Here is a 15,057-nt window from a genome sequence, read left to right on the forward strand (position 1 = left end):
TTTAAATCATCCCAGCCCCAGCCTTCAAGCCTTTTTATTTCATACTTCTTATCTGTATCAGTTTGGTATGGTGTATTTGCCAAACACACTAACTTGCCATCAATAACTCATCCTTTCCATTATCAGACTTCTATTGGACTTATTTTCCTTTGTTTACCTTTCTTGTTTATTACTTCTTTTAAAACCCATGAATTCCCAATTCTTATGACATTATCTGAGTATAAAATATAAATATGTATTATATTTATACTTATTTTTTAATAACAAGTTAAAGATAATTCTCTGTAGAATTTTTTTGTGATTCATTCTTGAATGACACCAGTATCTAATGACTATTGACTTAAAATACAGGAAGACTGAGCTTCTCAATTTCTGGAGGAATTGGTTAGAGGGTGGCCCAATAATTTTTCTACCTAACACAAATAGGTATTCTTCACTTTTAGCATATTTTTCTTACTGTGAGAGGATAAGTGAAATTTTATAGTAGTTGTGAATGTTTTGGGTCATTGCTTGCCCCCAATAATGTTGAGGACTCTAAAGAAGAAAGAAAGGAAAATGCTAATTCAAAAATGTATCTACAATACCGACTCTAAATATATTTTCCAAAGTTTATAGGCAAAGAGGAAGTCTTTTGTATAATCATGAAAATCACATAAAAATGCCAAAGATTTCTAAACTGACCTAAGATTCAAACTATAAAATGATAGAAAATTTACATTTTAGAATAAATTTGTTGTCCAATTATTCAATCATGCCCGATTCTGTGACCCCCATGGACTGCAGCACGCCAAGCTTCCCTGTTCTTCACTATTTCCCATAGTTTGCCCAAACTCATGTCCATTGAGTTGGTGATGCCATCCAACCATCTCATCCTGTTGTCCCCTTCTCCTCCTGCTTTCAATCTTCCCCAGCATCAGGGTTTTCTCCAATGAGCTGGCTCTTCGCATCAGGTGGCCAAAGTATTGTAGCTTCAACTTTAGCATCAGTCCTTCCAATGACTATCCAGGGTTGATTTCCTTTAGGATTGACTGTGTTTGATCTCCAGGATGTTTCCAATTTTTCTTGGTTTGATGTTTGAACTTTTCAATTTGGTACCTCAAGATATTCAGTTTAAATGTTGAACAATATAATACTATTAAAGTATGGTTGATTGACAATACTGAAGCTATAACAAATATCACTGGCTAAGTATTTATTCTCCTAAAATTTTTGAAAGACATTGCTCTTTTTTTTATAGAAAATAATAATCCATTATCCTAAGAAATTGCCTCTATCAATATATTCTGGATATCTTGCTTCTATTTCACTATTATTTTAAATTCTCAGTATCCTCCTTATCTTGTGTCTATTTCAATAGAAGTTCATATAGTGATTTAATATTTTCAAAGCATTTTTTCATTATCTGTTCTTCCTACTGTGTCCCGTTTTTGGAAAAAATCCTTCACAGTGTTTTTATGACTGTGTATGAAAATAGTCAAGACACAGATGTACAATGCAAGCTACTGAAAGTGAACTGTGATAAACCATGAAAATAAAACCTTCTTCTAGTAGCAAAGAAATCAGTGGAGAAAAGGAAGAGAAAAAAAGACTGAATTAGTATGATTTTATCAGAAATACAGCACTTTCTGGCATGGAATAATAGAAAGTAACTGAAATCTCTAAAAAATAGAGATTTCTGACTTAAAATTAGACAGACTATACAGATAAGTTATTTTTACTCTTTTGTCTCCACTCTTCGAAAAATAAGAGGATATTGACATATGCATATTTTAGATATGTTTGTCCTTGGGCAATGCTAAACCCTTAGGTTAATGGGCTTCCCTGGTAGCTCAGCTGGTAAAGAATCCGCTGCAATGCAGGAGACTCTGGTTCAATTCCTGGGTCTGGAAGTTCTCCTGGAGAAGGGATAGGCTACCCACTCCAGTACTCTTGGGCTTCCCTGGTGTCTCAGCTGGTAAAGAATCTGCCTGCAATCAGGGAGACCTGGGTTCAATCCCTGGGTCTGGAAGTTCCCCTGAAGGAGGGTATGGCAACCCACTCCAGTATTCTTGCCTGGAGAATCCCCATGGACAGAGGAGCCTGGCGGGCTACAGTCCATGGGGTCCCAAAGAGTTGGACATGACTGAAGCGACTAAACACACAGGTTAACAGAATAGAAAAGTGACCTAAATTTTAATTCTCTGAAGTTGTCTTCTCACTAATACAAATTTAATGGGGTTGATTTAATGTAAAAACAGAAAAATGGATACCTCAGGGAAATTCTTTTGGATAGACTTACACTTTAAAGGATCTTTCCATTCAGTCATTCAACACATGATGACTCTCAAGATTGCCTGTTGACAGTTAATACACTGACAAAAGGGGATTCAAAGTGTCAAATTTTATGAAGAAGAGAGTAAAGAAACCTTCACCACCAAAAAGTCACATCAAATATTTTAAAAATTCATTTATGAAATGTTAATGGTAAAATCTAGTATCTTAATATTGAGGTCCAAATAGAGGATCCTTCTCTCATAATTCTAACAGAACACCCATCTTAGAATTTTGTCCTTTTTCACTTTCCTTTAATTCCAGGCTGAAAGAGATCATCCAATAGCTTTATTGACTGAGTTTACTGGCTGTCAGAACTTGAAATGAAATCTGTGTTCAAACAAAGTCTGAAACATCTATTCTAACAATGTAGTCTTGTTGCTGCCTTTCCAATAAAAGATTAGCACAACTTTTGGCTGGTCCCTGGCTGAAGTTGATTTTTTATTATTAATAGGTAAGATATATCCATCAGTCATTCTCTCAACTGCCAGGAACGCATACATTCATTCACACATATTGGCTGAATGCCTTTTATGCATATATTATTCTGATAATTGCTGATCCTACGCATTTATTCTCAGACATGAGAATGACTGTATTTTAAGATCTGTCTTGCCTGTGCAATATTCTGAGTATCCTCAATATAATTCAATGTAAAGAAAGTTTCTGCCTCTTCTCACCTCAACTTTGTCCAGGTATAATTTTGTCTCATTCCAAATTCCTACTTAAAAATGATACCCAAATATGCTGTGACAATAACAGAATGCTATCCTCTAATTCTAAGCTTGTTTATAGTTCTTATAAGAGAACACTTACAATCAGTTCTCATTCATTTGAAGATATGGTGCTCTCATCTGATGTGTTGTTATACTGACAGAATCCTGTGACTACTGCAGGTATAAATAACAAACTGCAATACTTTAGATGAAGGAACTGTAGTGTATAAAATCGTGTATAAAGCTGCATTGTACAAAATCGGGTGCACCTCTGGCTTCTTGTACCTATACTACTTTTGCATACTAGGAAAATCAGTACTAGACTTAACTTGTCTGGATTTCATCTAGGTTAAAGGAAAATTTTAGATTTCTGACTGTTTTTTCAGTTCAATAACTATCTTCACTGGGAGATGCCAAACCTGATCTCTCTCATTGAGCATACCAAGGCAATCTATCTGCCCACTCTCTGTTTCAGTTTTGTATGCAACTCTAAACCTAACAAACAGGCTTCCTAATGGGAAAAAAAAAATCAATGAGTTTAAATGATACAGAATTTTATGTCTTTATGAGTCACCTTTTCACACTAAAACATGGAAGTTTCATAAAATAAGTTAATATTTTTCTTTCAAAGCAACAATATTTGCCTTCATTATAAATAAACAGGATTCATTTGAGACAATGATTTTTCAAGTGAAAGGATTAAAATAATCCCATTAAAACCAAAACAAAGGCATTTTATGTTCTTATATCTTTATTAAAGTACTTACTTTATAAACCTGACTCAATAGTAACTCATATTTTTATTATTACAAATTTGCCTTTAAACAATACATAATACACTTAAGACAGATTTACCTCATAGATGGTTTCAGTTCTAAACACCACTACACTGATTTATACAAATAGCAAAAATCACATAGAAGAACATCTAATGATAGCTTTCTTGGTACTTATCTTTAGATTTCAAAACTGTATAATAAGACAAGTTTCCATAAATTTCATTTTTGAGATAGGAAACAAACAATTTTGCCTTTATCTGCTTTGATTAGATGTAGTTATTATTAATAATATAGCCTTTAAATCTGTGGGGAAACCAGTACTTTACCTGTATTCCTCAGAGAAGGCTAACAGCAGGCAAAATAAGGAACCATTATAGAATCATACTGTTAAGTATTACCTTAACTCAAAATTCTCATATAATTGTATTATATCACAGCTAAAAATTACTATTTAATATATCAAAATACATCCAAAAGTGTCCTTTGGTTGCATTAATATCAGGGGGCTTAGGCGGCACTTAAGATTCATTCTCTGATCTTCTGGTGATTAGTATAAACTGAAGCTTTTGAAACTATTGGGTGATGCCATTTGGGGGGCCCAATAGCACAAAATCTTCAGGAGAATAGTGGACCCAGGTGGAAGAATTTGAAGACTGGAAGACTTGCAGTTAAGGTAGATTTATCATTAGCAGAACTTCAGGGAAAGAGGAATGTGGTCAGAATCACTTAATATTTATTAGAAATCACGATTCACTAAATCATTTCTCTTTCAGAAAAATATCTTTAAAATGTGTATATTTTCAAATGCTCTTTTGTTTAAAAGAACATATAAAATTAAGATACTGGTGAAAATAAACCATTTTGAATGTACTTGTTTCTCTTCATTTTTCCACCTTCAAAGGATTTCTTCTCATCAAGCACAAATGTGCTAATCTTTACAGCAAGACAAACTCTTCTGTGCTAAATCTTTTTATTCTTTTCTTTTCATCCTCTGAGAAAAGGTCTTCTTCATTCGTTGTAGTAGATGTAAAATCATAGTCTCTGGAATGACCATTTACAAAAGTAAATAAGGGATATTTCTCCTTAGAAGAAATTTTCAGCATCTGTAACAGAAAGTACAGAAGAATCCCTTATTGGATGCAATAGCGCACAGTAGGACCACATGATGAAATCTAAAGTTCTAGCCCTGAACTGCTCCTGTTAGCTTCTCCCATTTACATTTATCCAGTGCTACTGTTTTACTGCTCTGCTTTACTGTTCTGCTTTACTGTTCTGGCTAAAAGACAAAAGTTGACCAGTACTCTACAGTTTATTTACAGCTAAATACCTACTTCTTCATTAAGATTAGACCATCAAAAATAATATATCAAATCAAAAATAAGTATATTATCATTTCTACCCCAAGCCCCCCAAAGTTAAGTCTTCTAGTCCCATTGTTTGAAGACTTACAGTGAGTTAAGATTTATCTTCTGTAATAGGCAGTGAAACAAAACGGTATCACTGATTATGGCAAAATACTGTGAATGACTGTTTAGTACCAAAACACAGAAAAAAAATTAAACTAAGTCAAAAAGATCCATTCTAATCTCAATTCTACAACTTAATTTGATGTCACTTTTGACAAATGACTCTACCTGAGTATCATCTATAAAACTGGGCAAAAGATATCCAATCTCCTTACCTCAGAGAAAAGTTAATAAGTAAGTTTTATTTAAAAGACCAAAACAATAAGTCTGGTCTTTTCAAAGATTTCCATTAAAAAATATATATTTCTGCAATAATCTAGTCAATACAAAAACAGTGTTTGTATATACTGCAATAATCCACACTTTACATATTACCTTCTAAAGTTATGTTATATAATATGGAAGTAAAATAAGTAATACCTGGAATTTTGTGGGAACACCAACAACCTTTATATAACCTTTGTCAATTTGTGATTCACTGACAGGCTAATAACTCATTCTAAACCATTTAAGTCTTTCTGTTAAATAGTCTATTTAAAAATTAAAACAATTTTAATTTAGAAGTGAATAAAAATTTTTGAGTGAAGGATGTTTTTATAGAAATAAACATTTCTATAGGTAATCAGGGCTTATAAGAAGGATTCTGAAAAATTTATGTGGGTTACAAAGAACGCTGAAAAAATATCAATAGTATTTATACATCATTAATCATGATCAATTAAATATAACTTATTTAAGGATAATTTTAGGAGCAAAAACTAAATTCTCCCAAATATTGATATTCAAATGAAGGCTCATCAAATTCTTATATAGTACATTTACAGATTCTCTTGAAACAAGGCTAAAACAAATATGTAGCCCTAGGATATGATACAATGTTAAATTTAAAATATTTCAATGAGACAGTTAATATGAAATACATTTTCTAACAATGAAAATGAATCATTTAAAAGCAATCAAGTACTTAAAAAGCCAGATGTGATGAAAATCTGATCCTATAAATTCATATTGTGCTCCTACTTTTTATTCTAAAATTTATTTAATTTACATACTAAAAAAATGAGAGAGAGAAGGGCAAAAATGTGGAAATGAAAAAGAGACAGGGAGTTGGCATCTGATCAGGCATCTTTCACCTCCAGCCAATGGCTGGAATACAAGCCAAAATTGTTATCATTTTATATTCATTTAATGTCACTTGTAAAAGTCCAGTATCTAATAGACAGGTATCATTGCATCATTTTTAATTCAACATAGCAGAGCTAACATGATCATCTTTTCATCTTTTCTTTCAAAATCAAGAATTAAGTCATTTAGGTTTATTAACTGTACATTAACTAAAATTCAAATCTGTGCCTCAAGGCAAAATGTTAGAAAGGAATTCCCAGTCCTTTAATTATAAAATGCACCTACTTTTTGCAAACCCACTTGCAATGTAAGGCCTCATTATACATGTTTATTGATTCAAGCTTTGAGAATTATATTTTCTAACTTTTCTAGGTTTACTTTAAACATTTTTAAAGACTAGAAGATGAAAAATAAATTGAAAAAAATGTGGAAATGAAAATTTGGTTTATTTAGATAAGCTGAAATCTCATACCATAAAAAAACTTGCACACAATGTTGTGGGTGGCTTTATTCATAACTGCCAAAACTTGGAAACAACAAAGATATCCTTCAGTAAATGAGTGGATAAACTGTGGTACACCCAGACAAGAGAAAATTACTACATACACTATGTAGTATGTATGTATGTATGTATATATGTATGTATGTGTAATTCTATCTATATATACACAGACACACACACGCATTTTTACATACACACACACACACACGATTGAGTTGAGCAATGTTAAGTGATAACCTAACAAACATAAACATGATATGATAGGAAGAAGTAAATTTAGGACAAATAAAAATGCCAAAGGAGATTTAAATTATCTAGCTTATTCTCATTTTATAAATGGGAAAATTGAGACCCAAAGGATTTAAACTGCTTTTCCAAGATGACATAACAGCAACAGCAAAAAGAAATAAACTGAAAATGAATTTTATCAACAAGACTTTCAAAGTTCTAAGCACCATATCAAGAATTTTTCAGATTTTTTTAAAGAACAATCTTTGATTTTAACATGTATCAGAAGGGAAAAGTTTAGTTTTCTTTTTTATACTATAAAATAGGATGCACTATCAAAACATTAAGGTCCCTCCATAATGGATAATATAAAATCTACACCAAAAAAATTCCACATTAGGTTACCTATATGACTTGGGGTATTATATCAATTGAGATAATATACAAAATAAAGATAATGAAAGTTATTTAATAACTTGGATAAATAGCTATTATATAATGGTAAAGGAAAAACAGCATATAACACTAGATATAAAATTTAATCTCAGTTTTGTTAAAATAATTTTAAACACGTACTTTAAGAAGTCTAGAAGAAAATACAACAAAATATTAACAGTTATCTCTAAATGAAAGACTTAGTGGTGATTTTTTTATACTTTTATCTTCCAAAAGATATGTATTTCTTATACAGTGAGGAGAAAACCAAGTGGTTTTTTTTTTTTTTTTAATTTAAGCTAACTGGATTTACTATCCCATAGCTATATTTCTAAAGCAGTTCAGTAGTTTACTCAACAATAACTTTAGAACTGGCAAATTTTCTGTTCTAGTTTAATAAGACAACTAAAGATACACTGAAGAGGCTTTATTGTCAAAAAGGCAAATCATAAATGTCTTTTTAAGAGCTCAAATATTTTATATAATTTTTCCTCTGTGCTAAATTAATGGGTTTCAGAATTTACAAAGGAAAAAAACTGGAGGACAAAAATCAAGTAATTTCTTCCATCATAAAGCTAGCAGCTGTAAAGTAAGAACAGAAAGAGAACCAGATGACTCCTTCTCCCCAGCCCAGAACTTTTTCTACAAGTCTCTGCCACCACACATGTCAAATCAGACCTAGCACACAGCAGTCTGTACCTATGTGGTCCATGCTGACCACAATGGAGGTACATATAATGTAGGGGTTAGGTTCTAAAGTCAGGTCTTAATGTGAAAATCAAATATAGTAAAAAAAAATTACCTTCAAAAAGTCTTTAAATTATTTAAAGGGTGCTATGCATAATTCTGTGTACACAACCATGTTTAGTAACATGTGTAAGTGTACAATACAGTGTTCAGTTCAGTTCAGTTCAGTCACTCAGTCGTGTCTGACTCTTTGTGACCTCATGAACTGCAGCACACCAGGCCTTCCTGTCCATCACCAGCTCCCGGAGTTCACCAAACCCATGCCCATTGAGTCGGTGATGCCATCCAACCATCTCATCCTCTGTCATCCCCTTCTCCCACTGCCCTCAATCTTTCCCAGCAACAGGGTCTTTTCAAATGAGTCAGCTCTTCGCACAAGGTGGCCAAAGTACTGGAGTTTCAGCTTCAACATCAGTCCTTCCAATGAACACCTAGGACTGATCTCCCCTAGGATGGACTGGTTGGATCTCCTTGCAGTCCAAGGGACTCTCAAGAGTCTTCTCCAACACCACAGTTCAAAAGCATCAATTCTTCGGCACTCAGTTTTCTCTATAGTCCAACTCTCACATCCATACATGACCACTGGAAAAACCATAGCCTTGACTAGACGGACCTTTGTTGGCAAAGTAATGTCTCTGCTTTTTAATATACTGTTTAGGTTGGTTACAACTTGCCTTCCAAGGAATAAGCGTCTTTTAATTTCATGGCTGCAATCACCATCTGCAGTGATTTTGGAGCCCAGAAAAATAAAGTCAGCCACAATTTCCCCTGTTTCCCCATCTATTTTCCATGAAGTGATGGGACCGGATGTCATGATCTTAGTTTCTGAATGTTGAGCTTTAAGCCAACTTTTTCACTCTCCTCTTAGTGTGGTATATAGCAATGCACAATATGAAATAAAAAGTACACATGGACAAATACATATCATTGAACTGAGGTAAGTTAAATGTGCATGTGATGATAATTCCATTCTGTCCCCTCACTACTCAATCTTAAATCCCTGTAGTTGAACTTTTAGCCCTTACTATGTTCAGTCACTCAGTCGTGTCTGACTTTTTGCGACCCCATGAACTGCAGCCTGCCAGGCTCCTCTGTCCATGGGGATTCCCAAGGCAAGAATACTGGAGTGGGAAAAAAGAAAAAAGAATACTGGCGTGGGTTGCCATGCCCTCCTCCAGGGGATCTTCCCAATCCAGGGATCAAACCCAGGTCTCCCGCACTGCAGGCAGATTCTTTACCATCTGAGCCACCAGGAACTAACCATCTACATACAAGAAAATAAAGACTTATATTGGAAAAATCAAATAAATACATGTACTCTAATATACCTGGCTGAGTGATGAATACAAAAGTTGAGGGATTAAGTGACAGTCTAAAATACTAAACCATAGAGACCTCAGTATTCTTCACTTTCTGCTCTGGGAGCACAGAGAGGCAACATACACTCTATAGAGAGATGGTAGATTTTTTTCTCTGAAAAAATAAAACAACCCTAGAGAAAAGATTACCACTTAATAACATTTGGGGGTCACCTAGTAAAAAGTAAGGCTCATCACCTGATCACCCTAGTATGAAGGTCACCAGCTAAATAGCCATACTCAAACACAGGGAACATCTACTCAGCTCTTTAGTGCCCCACTTTCAAGTATAAACAGACACAGAAGATCACCAATCATTTGGAGGAAAGCATCAAATGGAAAATTGGAAGATTAAAACAAAAAATAGAAAACCAACCAAACAAAAAAGGATCCAGAAGGAAGGGAACATAAAAAGCAAAGGAAATGGAAAATTTCTAAATTACTATAATTAATTTCCTTGGGGGAGAAGAGAAGATAATACACCCATTAAAAAATGAAAGAATGCTATGAAAAATGAGTAATAGAAAAATATAAATAACTCCTAGAAATGTAAATATCGTGACTGAAATTTGAGAACAAAAGCATTAAAAGATAGAGAAAATTTCCTAATACAAAAAGATAAAGACAAGGAAAATAAAAGGGAAAATATACAGGAAAATTAGTGGACAATTCAGAGGGTCCAACAAAAATTCCAGAAAGAAAGAATGAAGAAAACAAAAGATAGGGAATAATGTTATATCTATTTAAAAAAATTTTTTTTCTCAGACTGGAAGGAAACAGGACTCAAGGAAAAGGAATAAACCAGGAAGTTTATTGAAACCAGGAAGTAATGAAGTTTTAGAATACTAGGGATAATTAGTAATAGCTGACACATTATATAGTACCTACTGAGTACTAATCTAGCAATCATTTACTCTTCATAATGATGCTACTGTGAGAAGTAGCTATAATTATTTTCATTCCATGAGAAAATTGATGCATAGAGAGGTTAAGCAGTGAGGTCAGAGGTATGCAGTCATGAGATGGTGGAGTCAGGATTCAAATCTGAAAACCTTCAGAGAGAAAAAAATGTTTACATTCAGAGGAAAATAATCCACAGTGGCATGTTTTTTCTTTTTTTTTCACTTTTTTTTTTCTCACAGTGACATTAAACTTCTCAACAGCAACACTGGATGCTAGAAGGGAGCAGAGCAATGTCTCTAACGTTTGGTAGGGCAAGAGGCAGGGGATTCAAATTATCAATAAATGAAAAGATGAAGATGATCAGACATGGAAGAATTCAAAAACTTTATCATCCACTCATCCTTTTCTTTGAAAGGTACTAGAAACTATGCTTCAGCAAAGTGAAAGTGAAAGTCACCCTGTCCTATCTGACTCTTTGCAACCCCCCATGGACTGTATAGTCCATGGAATTCTCCAGGCCAGAATACTGGAGTGGGTAGTCTTTCCCCTCTCCAGGGGATCTTCCCAACCCAGGGATCGAACCCAGGTCTCCCACATTGCAGGCAGATTCTTTACCAGCTGAGCCACAAGGGAAGCCCAAGAATACTGGAGTGGGTAGCCTATCCTTTCTCTAGAGGATCTTCCCAATCTAGGAATCAAACCAAGGTCTCCTGAATTGCAGGCAAATTCTTTGCCAACTAAGCTATGAGGGAAGCCCATGCTTCAGCAAAACAAGGGATTAAACTAAATAAAGATTATTCAGAAGATAGGGGATTCAATGCAGAAATGTAGCATTAGGAAGTTCCAAGCAAACAATTCTGCATCAAGGCAAGAGAAGAAAGAAGACTGGAACCAAGAGAAAACAGAGAGAAAAGTCTCCAGAAAAAAGAAGGAAAGAAGAAAATGATATATTTTCTTACATTTATATTCATGAAAAATTTGCTGCTAGGTACTTGACAGATATGAGTAAAAAACTGAAAGAAATATCAGTCAGTCTGGGATTCCCAGGTGGCTCAGTGGTAAAAATTTCATCTACAATGCAGGAGACAAGGGTTCAATCCCTGGACCAGGAATATCCCCTGGAGAAGGAAATGGCAACCCACTTCAGAATTCTTGCCTGGGAAATCCCACGGACAGAGGCACCTGGTGGGCTACAGCCCATGGGGTCACAAAGAGTCGGTCACGACTTAGTGACTAAACAACAACAAACAACAACTCAGTGGGTGCAAAGGAAATAAAAAGGGGAGAGGGAGTATTTACTCTAAGAAAATAAAATTCTGAGAAAAAAGAAATGCGATCAGAGCATACCATGTGATTAGTGAACATTATGTTGCTGATGCAACATTATGTTGGTCGGTGGCTCAGTCAGTAAAGAGTCTGCCTGCAATGCAGGAGACCTGGGTTCAATCCCTGGGTCAGGAAGATCCCCTTAAGAAGGAAATAGCAACCTACTCCAGTATTTTTGCCTGGAGAATTCCATGGAGAGAGGAGCTTGGCGGCTACAGTCAATGGGGTCAGAAAGAGTCAGATATGACTGAGTGACTGAGTGACTAACGCTTTCATTTTCACAGTAGTCAGATAAAAGAATGTAGGAATTGCACAATTATTCAAGGGTATGGGGCATCATGTCGGTAACTTACTCTCAAACAGCTCAGAAAAAAATAATTTTATTATATTTACAACTTTTCTATAAGGATGCAATTATTCCAATTTTTAATAAAGACAAAATAAAATGTATTAAAACAAACAAGAACTGAGTGAATTTATCACCAGCAAATAGCACAAAAGAAACAGTAAAGGAAAGTGTTTAGAAAGAAGCAAAATGATCCCAGAGGGAAATAAAGTAATACAGGAAAGACTGAAGGGCATCACAAAGGATAACACTGACTTTAAAAAATAACACCTTGTGGAATTTAAAATATGTATAGGGTTAAATTATATAACAATAAAACACAAAAACAGGCTTCAAGGAAGTAAATACTACTAGACACTTCCCTTTAGCTCAAACGGTAAAGAATCTGCTTGCAATGCAGGAGACCAGGGTTCGATCCCTGGGTCGAGAAGATCTTCTGGAGAAGGGAATGGAAATCCACTCTTGTATTCTTGCCTGGAGAATTAGATGGACAGAGGAGCCTCACGGGCTACAGTTCGTGGGGTCGCAAAGAGTTGGACACGACTGAGCGACTAACACACACACACACAGTTCTTCACAGACCACCACCAGCAGGGTACTACATAGAGAGGAGACTGAAACACTACCCTGTCTTCCTGTAAAAAGGCCTATTTACTTAACTAGAGCTTCATCCCAAGGGGCAGGCTTTAGGAGCCCACAAACATACAGGCAAAGGAGGCACTCCCAGGGAAATTAGGCAGGGGGACACCATCCCTGAGCACTCCTGTAGCCTCACTACAGTTCAGCAAGAGTCCCCATGATGGAGCTTAGACACTGTCAAGAGCCCCACTTTTTGTAACTGTCATCCAGGGGACACCATCAAATCTAGGCTGGAGTCCAGCAGTTACTGACTATGGCCCTACAAAACTGCATCAGTTCAGTCGCTCAGTTATGTCTGACTCTTTGCAACCCCATGGACTGCAGCGCACCAGGCTTCCCTGTCCATCACCAACAACTGAAGCTTGCTCAAATACATGTCCATCAAGTTGGTGATGCCATCCAACCATATCATTCTCTGTTGTCCCCTTCTCCTCCTGCCTTCAATCTTTCCCAGCATCAGGGTCTTTTCAAATGAGTCAGTTTTTTGCATCACGCGGCCAAAGTATTGGAGTATCAGGTTCAGCATCAGTCCTTCCAGTGAATATTCAGGACTGATTTCCTTTAGGATTGACTAGTTGGATCTCCTTGCAGTCCAAGGGACTCTCAAGAGTCTTCTCCAAAGCCACAGTTCAAAAGCATCAATACTTCGGGGCTCAGCTTTCTTTATAGCCTGACTCAAATCCATGCATGACTACTGGAAAAACCATAGCTTTGGCTAGGCAGACCTTTGTTGACAAAATGATATCTCTGCTTTTTAATACGCTGTTTAGGTTGGCCATAATTTTTCTTCCAAGGAGCAAGTGTCTTTTAATTTCATGGCTGCAGTCACCATCTGCAGTGATTTTGAAGCCAAAAAGAATAAAGTCTGTCACTGTTTCCATTGTTTCCCCATCTATTTGCCATGAAGTGATGGGACCAGATGCCATGATCTTAGTTTTCTGAATATTAAGTTTTAAGCCAACTTTTTCACTCTCCTCTTTCACGTTCATCAAGAGGCTCTTTACTTCTTCTTTGCTCTCTACCACAGAAGTGGTGTCATTTGTGCATCTGAGGTTACTGATATTGATCCCATCCACCTTGATTCCAGCTTGTGCTTCATCCAGGCTGGCATTTTACGTGATGTACTCTGGATATAAGTTAAATAAGCAGGGTGACAGTATACAGCTTTGGCATACTCCTTTCCCAATTTGGAACCAGTCTGTTGTTCCATATCCAGTTCTAACTGTTGCTTCTTGACCAGCATACAGATTTCTCTGGAGGCAGATCAGGTGGTCTGTCATTTCCATCTCTTTAAAAATTTTTCACAATTTGTTGTGATCCACACAGTCAAAGGCTTTGGCATAATCAATAAAGCACAAGTAGATGTTTTTCGAGAAGTCTCTTGCTTTTTCAATGATCCAATGGATGTTGGCAATTTGACCTCTGGTACCTCTGCCTTTTCTAAATCCAGCTTGAACATCTGGAAGTTCACAGTTCATGTATTGTTGAAGCCTGGCTTGGAGGATTTTGAGCATTACTTTGCTAGCATGTGAGATGAGTGCAATTGTGCAGTAGTTTGAACATTCTTTGGGATTGCCTTTCTTTGGGATTGGAATGAAAAACTGACCTTTTCCAGTCCTGGGGCCACTGCTGAGTTTTCCAAATTTGCTGGCATATTGAGTGCAGCACTTTCACGGCATATTCTTTCAGGATTTGAAATAGCTCAACTGGAATTCCATCACCTCCACTAGCCTTCTTCATAGTGATACTTCCTAAGTCCCACTTGACTTCATACTCCAGGATGTTTGACTCTAGGTGAGTGATCACACCATCATGGTTATCTGGGTCATGAAGATCTTTTTTGGATAGTCCTTCTGTGTATTCTTGTCACGTCTTCTTAATATCTTCTGCTTCTGTTAGGTCCATACCATTTCTGTCTTTATTGAGCCCATCTTTGCATGAAATGCTCCCCTGGTATCTCTAATTTTCTTGAAGAGATCTCTAGTCTCTAGATCTCTAGATCTCTAGTCTTTCCCATTCTATTTCTTTGCATTGATCACTGAGAAAGGCTTTCTTGTCTCTCCTTGCTATTCACTGGAACTCTACATTCAAACGGACATATCTTTCCTTTTCTCCTTTGACTTTAGCTTCTCTTCCTTTCTCAGTTATTTGCAAGGCCTCCTCAGACAACCATTTTG

General features: G+C 35.9%; 1 protein-coding gene across 8 annotated transcripts in view; it reads right to left on the bottom strand.

The window, feature by feature from the left end:
• Positions 1-3,759: 3,759 nt before the first annotated feature.
• Positions 3,760-15,057, bottom strand: part of ATG4C (autophagy related 4C cysteine peptidase) — a 96,934-nt gene continuing 85,636 nt past the window's right edge. For all 8 annotated transcript variants that reach the window (XM_020885526.2, XM_070468050.1, XM_020885516.2 and 5 more), the window contains one exon: positions 3,760-4,908. In XM_020885526.2, coding sequence (XP_020741185.1) covers positions 4,741-4,908 — 168 coding nt within the window. In that variant the 3' untranslated portion in view covers positions 3,760-4,740. The remainder of the gene's footprint in view (positions 4,909-15,057) is intronic.

Source organism: Odocoileus virginianus, chromosome 5 (genome assembly GCF_023699985.2).
Source record: "Odocoileus virginianus isolate 20LAN1187 ecotype Illinois chromosome 5, Ovbor_1.2, whole genome shotgun sequence".
In the NCBI taxonomy this organism is placed as follows: domain Eukaryota; kingdom Metazoa; phylum Chordata; class Mammalia; order Artiodactyla; family Cervidae; genus Odocoileus; species Odocoileus virginianus.